General features: G+C 42.8%; 1 protein-coding gene across 4 annotated transcripts in view; it reads left to right on the top strand.

Moving 5' to 3' along the window:
* WDFY1 (WD repeat and FYVE domain containing 1) overlaps positions 1–6,295 on the top strand; it is a 52,655-nt gene that overhangs the window by 20,267 nt on the left and 26,093 nt on the right. For all 4 annotated transcript variants that reach the window (XM_007108335.4, XM_055090224.1, XM_055090223.1 and 1 more), the window contains exon 3: positions 1,780–1,853. In XM_007108335.4, the coding sequence (XP_007108397.1) occupies positions 1,780–1,853 (74 nt within the window). The remainder of the gene's footprint in view (positions 1–1,779; positions 1,854–6,295) is intronic.

The following is a 6,295-nucleotide window of genomic DNA, read 5'->3' as shown; positions in this document are numbered from 1 at the left end:
GCCTGCGCGCCCGGAGCCTGTGCTCCGCAACGGGAGAGGCCACAACAGTGAGAGTCCCGCGTACCAAAAAAAAAAAAAAAAAAGGATACAAAGCAAACTAGCGAGGCTTTTTTAAAAAACATGTGAGAATTCTCTAGTCTTATAAAATTACTCAGCACATTGTAATTTTTACAGAAAAGATTTTAACATGTTTATGTACAGTTAGTTATAGGATTGGGCATAAAAAGAATTGAAAAGAAGCTTAAAACTAAAGCATTAAGATTTAGTACCGGGCTTCCCTGGTGGCGCAGTGGTTGAGAGTCCGCCTGCCGAGGCAGGGGACACGGGTTCGTGCCCCGGTCCGGGAAGATCCCACATGCCGCGGAGCGGCTGGGCCCGTGAGCCATGGCCGCTGAGCCTGCGCGTCCGGATCCTGCGCTCCGCAACGGGAGAGGCCACAACAGTGAGAGGCCCGCGTAACGCAAAAAAAAAAAAAAAAAAGATTTAGTACCAACTGAAAAACAAGCAAAAATGATGACAGTGAATCTTTAAAATCATCAAAGAGATATGATTTCTCAAAGATAATTTTATGAGTGGTTATTAAAAAGCACTTTGTATGAAGATACATATATCTTTGTGGTTATAATTCTTAAACATGGTCGTTCTTTGTAGTTTCAAACATCAATATGGTGGATAAGGGTGTACAAACTTGTAGTCAGTTCTAATTGTTTTGTGTGTAGACAGTTTTGGTCTCTACATCTCAACGAGATGGTTTTTTGAATGCAGCTGAAATAGTCTGATCATACAGCTAACTATGTTTCTGCCTTTGAGTACAATTCAGTATTGTAGTTTATTTTCTTCCTTTGGTGGAGAATATCAGCCATTGTAGTTAGAGAACTTTAAACTGTTTTCAAATGGTAACTTCATTTATAAGATTTTTCTCTTTTACTTTTTTTAAGAAATATTATTTGAAAATAAACTCAAATTTGTTTCTTTATTTCCTAGCATGCATTTCTTTCCACAGTCAATTAAAATTCTTAAGGCTGAAGTGAACCCAAACATTTCTTTTTCCAAATGTTCCATTTTCTAAATCACCTTAATTCTGATTTTTAGCAGAGGAGACGATTTAGAGTTTCTCCTTTGTGAAACTCGTTCTCTGGCCCATGCTTTCTGGAAGAAGACTATGTAGAAGCTGGAAGAGGGGTGCATACATGGGAAGAGTCGGGGCTGTCCTAGTCACATGACATGCTATGGACAAAGAAACATGTCTATACCTCACAACTCGTTACCACAAACTGGGGTTGTATGAGTCATCGCAAAACGGAACATTTTTTTCATCATTGGGAAAAAAAAAACAAGTAATCCCAAAGTGGCTTTCCCAGCTTGCTCACATGCCACGGAAAGGGAACTGTGGTGCTGGGAACCCTTCTTTCCACAGATGCCAGGTGCTGTTTTACCTGTGATGGGGAAGCGGGAGGGGCAGGATGACCTGCGGAATTTGGGTAGCAGATCACCTACTCTAAGCACTGGACCCCAGACCTTTCCAGAAACAGGTAGGAGTTTCAATCAGATGAAACTTCATGGAGCTTGCTTCACCCAAAGTTATAAAAGTAACTTGGAAGATTGTTAAGGTTAAAATTTTACACTAAGACAACAGAATTTTAGTAATTTTTTTTTATAAAGTGTTTTTGCCCTCTTTCTTTTAACCTGAGTTTTATAGCTCTTTTTTAATAATGTACCTTGAACAATGACTTAACATGCTTAGCGTTGCGCGTAACGTGGTCTTTGTCTTTCTGGCAGCTCCTTGCTCTGCTATGGCTTACCATCATGATAGCAGACGGATATTTGTGGGCCAGGATAACGGAGCCGTGATGGTAGGTAGCTTCCAGAATGTATTCATTTTATTGACCTCCTGTGTTCACTCCTGTTGGACAGTGTAAATAAAGCTAACAATGAATGCCTGCTTGTTTGGCATTAGAAAACGTTTCATTCAGTACAGATGTTAGGCCTAAAAATGGATTAATTTTAGTTAGTGCTTAATTGTAAACTACAGATCTTCCTCAACTTATGATGGGGTTGTGTCCTGATAAACCCATCGTAAGTTGAAAATATCAGAAGTTGAAAATACATTTGGAACTTCCCTTGTGGAGCCGTGGTTAGGAATCCTCCTGCCAATTCAGGGGACACGGGTTCGATCCCTGGTCTGGGAAGATCCCACGTGTCACAGAGGAGCTAAGCCCATGTGCCACAACTACTGAGCCTGTGCTCTAGCACCCGCAAGCCAAAACTACTGAGCCCGCGAGCCACAACTACTGAAGCCCACGCGCCTAGAGCCCGTGCTTCGCAACAAGAGAACCCACAGTAATGAGAAGCCCGTGCACCACAACGAAGAGTAGCCCCCGCTTGCCACAACTAGAGAAAGCCCGCGCGCAGCAACGAAGACCCAACGCAGCCAAAACTTAAAAAAAAATAATAATAATTAATTAATTTTAAAAAAGAAAATATATTTAATACACTTAATCTACTGAATAGCATAGCTTAGCCTAGCCTACCTTAAACGTGCTCAGAACACTTACATTAGCCTACAGTTGGGCAAAATCACCTAACACAAAGCCTATTTTATAATAAAGTATTGAATATCTCATGTAATTATTGAATACCGTACTGAAAGTGAAAAACAGAATGACTGTGTGAGTCCAGAATGATGGTAAGTGTGTTGGTTGTTAACCTTCATGAACACATGGCTGAGCGGGGCTGCGGCTGCCCCTCCCCAGCATCATGAGAGAGGATCGTATGGCATATCCCTCACCTGGGAAAAGATCAACATTAATCGAAGCGTGGTTTCTACTGAAGGCATATTGCTTTAGCACCATCGTAAAATTGAAAAATCATAAGTTGAACCATCATAAGTCAGGGACCATCTGTAGTTCCATGGAGCTCTGAATGCTGTCATGATTGATGGTTTGGTGCTCATTCTAGCCCACAAAGCACAGCCTTCGTACAGGGGACATGAGTCCTGTAGCAGCCCTGATCCCTGAACCCATGAAGGAGGAGGATGGGGCAAGGAAAGTGTGGGAGAGAGCGCACGCACGTGTGTCTGTGTGTGTGTAAGATGAGGAAGGAAAACAAGACTAGGAACTAGTCCTTCAGCCAACAGCTCATATAACTCTTTGAGGCTATACGTCTCAAACCGTCTTTGGTGAAGGACCAGATATTTAAATTTTCAGTTTATTATAGTTTGGTATTTTTGTGGGTCTGACTGTGTGTGTGTGTGTGCATATATTTAATGGAGATGTAATTCATATACCATAAAATTCACCAGTTTAAAGTGTGCAATTCATTGGTCTTACAGTATAGTTACAAGATCATGCAACCGTTAATACTCTTAATTCTACAACATTTTTATCAGCTCCTCCAACCCCCGAAAAAAAGAAATCCCGCACCCATCAGCAGTCACACTACAGTCCCCTTTCCTTCAGCTCCTGGCAGTAACTAATCTACTCTCTGAGTTCAGAGATGTGCTTATTCTAAACATTTTATGTAAACAGAATCATATGAGGTGTATATCCTTTTATGTCTGGCTTCTTCCACTTAGCGTAATATTTTCAAGGTTCATCTATGTTGTAGCTTGAATTAATATCATTCCTTTCTGTGGTGGAATAATAATTCCATTACATAGATATACCACACTTTGTTTATCCATTCATTAGTTGATGGATAGTTGGGTTGTTTCTACTTTTTGGCTATTATGAATAATATTGCTATGAATAGTCGCATAACAGTTTGTGTGTGAACCTAAGTTTTCAATTTTATGGGGTATATACACCTAGGAATGGAATTGCTGGGTCATATGGTAACTCTGTACTTAACTTTTTACAGAACTGCCAAACTGTTTTCCAAAGTTGCTCTACCATTTTATATTCCCAACAGCAATATATAAAGGTGCTAAGTTTTTTACATATTTACCAACAGTTGTTATTTTCTGGGTTTGTTTTTGTTTTATTATGGACATCCTAGTCGGTATGAAGCGGTATCTCATTATGGTTTTGATTGGCATTGCCCTAATAGCTAGTGATCTTGAGCATCTTCTCATGTGCTTGTTAGTCATTTGTATATCTTCTTTGGAGAAATATCTATTCAAGTCCTTTGCCTTTTTTTTTTTTTTTTTAATTGTTGAGTTGTAAAATACTTGGACCTTCAGCTTGGAAGAGTTTCACCAGTGAAACTGCCTGGTCCTAGGCTTTTCGTCCTGGGAAGTTTTTTGAGTGCTAATTTAATCTGTTTACTTGTTATGGGTTTTCTATTTCTTCTTCAGCCAGTGTTTGTTTTTTATGTCTTCTTAGGAGTTTGTCCATTTTATCTAGCTTATCTAATTTGTTGGCATGTAATTGTTCATAGCAGCCTTTTACAGTCCTTTTTCTTTCTGTAAGGTTTATAGCAACGCTCCTCCTTTCATTCCTGAATTTAGTAGTTTGAGTCGTCTCTCTTTTTTTCTTCACCACTCTGGCTAAATGTGTGTCAATTTTGTTGATTTTTTCAGAGAACCAGTTTTGATTTAATTGATTCTCTATTGTTTTTTTTCTATTCTCTGATCATGTATTTCAACTCTATTATTTTTCCTTCGGTTTGCTTTGAGCTTAGTTTGCTGGATTGATATTTTGGGTATTACATTGTTGATTGAGAAAATTTGCTGGTTTTGTCTGCTTGGATGTCATAATAATATTAAATTGTTGTAAAGGTTTCTGAACACACATTCCCTATTTCTCTGCTTCTTTCAGCAGGACCAGTGGTCCGCAGACCGCACTTTGAGTATCACTGCTTTATAGAACTGCACACAGAGCAGTGAGAGCGCAGACCGGTGCCTGCACCTGGCGGGAGAGCGGCAAGGCCAGCCTGTTACTGTGCTGAGTCATAGAGGATGGCTAGGAGTTAACCAGGAAAGAGGGAGGAGGAGGACTTCCAGGCGCAGAGGACAGTATGAGCAGAGACAGAGGGGTTTTTAAAGTCAGAGTGTGCGCAGGGAACAAGAATGAAGCAGTTTGACAGCATGAAGCACGTAAGACTGAAGAGATGGCTGGAGCGGGTCATAGAGAGAGCCTTGCGTTCAGCACCAGGTGTCATGCAGAGCGCTAATTAAGAAGAAGGTAGACATGGTCCCTGCTCTCAGGAGGCTTATGGCCTCGTGGGAGGGACAGGTAATATACAAGTAAACATCAAATTGCAGGTTGTGGTAGATGCTGTGAAGAAGTGAACAGGCGCAGTGAAAGAGGGACTCCAGAGGGACGTGTGGCCCCGCTCCTAGCACACAGGATCGTCAGGAAGGAAGACCGCTCCAAGGATGTGACATTCAGCTGAGGCCTGAAGGGCAGGTAGGAGACAGCCAGGCAGAGCCAGAGTAAATTTTCCAGAAGTGAAGGTCCAAGTAAAGACTCGAGGCAGGAAGATCTCTGTGTCTGAGGACTTGAAGGGGGTCATCTTGGCTGGATGGTGCTGAGCGATGGGGGCAGGACAAGGGGCGAGGGGACAAGTGGGCTGAGGCCAGGCCACGCAGGACCTCGTAGGTCTGAAGTTGTAAGTTTTGTAAATCTGTGGGAAGCTCTTACAGGGTTTTCAGCAGCAGAATGGCGTGATTTAATTTCCATTTTTAAAAGATCACTCTGGCTGCTCAGTGGAGAGTGGATTGAGGGGCCACAAGAGTGGAGGCAGAAGCGTCAGGTGTTGTCGCCTTCTGGGTGAGAGGACAGTGGCAGTGGTGATGGACGGAAGCAGATGACTGACATACACCTGTGGCAGGTTGGGTGTGGGGAGGGGAGGGAGAGGAGCAACTCAGGTGACAGCCAGGTTTCTGGCTTGAGTAACTGGTAGACAGAGGTGTCATTTATTGAGAAGAGAAAGGCTTAGGGCTATGTGGGGAGAGGGGGCGTTTAGAGGGAAAGAAGACAGTGAGGAACCAGCCGTACAGTTGAGATACCAGTGAGACACCCAATGGCGATGCAGAATTGACACTGGATTCACAGGCCTGGAGCCCAGTGGGAGCCCGGGCTGGGGAGTCGTCTGCACATAGGGCATAAGAAGCCGTAAGAATAGCTGTGATCACCTGGGGAGAGAATGAGAAAAGACAGGCCCCAGGCCTGAGTCCTGAACGACTCTGATTTAGGAGTGGGGTTGATGAGGAGGCCAGCCAGGAAGGAAGGGGAAATGGTGACCCTGGGCGTGCGTTAAGGGGCCTGGGCTATATCATGTAAGCCGAGCTTCCCAAGCTCGCGTAGCCAGTCATATTTATCATTTGGGGGACTTACTGAAATTCACGTTGCCT

Source organism: Physeter macrocephalus, chromosome 2 (assembly GCF_002837175.3).
Source record: "Physeter macrocephalus isolate SW-GA chromosome 2, ASM283717v5, whole genome shotgun sequence".
Lineage (NCBI taxonomy): Eukaryota > Metazoa > Chordata > Mammalia > Artiodactyla > Physeteridae > Physeter > Physeter macrocephalus.
Note: the sequence above shows the minus strand (reverse complement) of the source record. Positions and strands in the feature narration are given on the sequence as shown.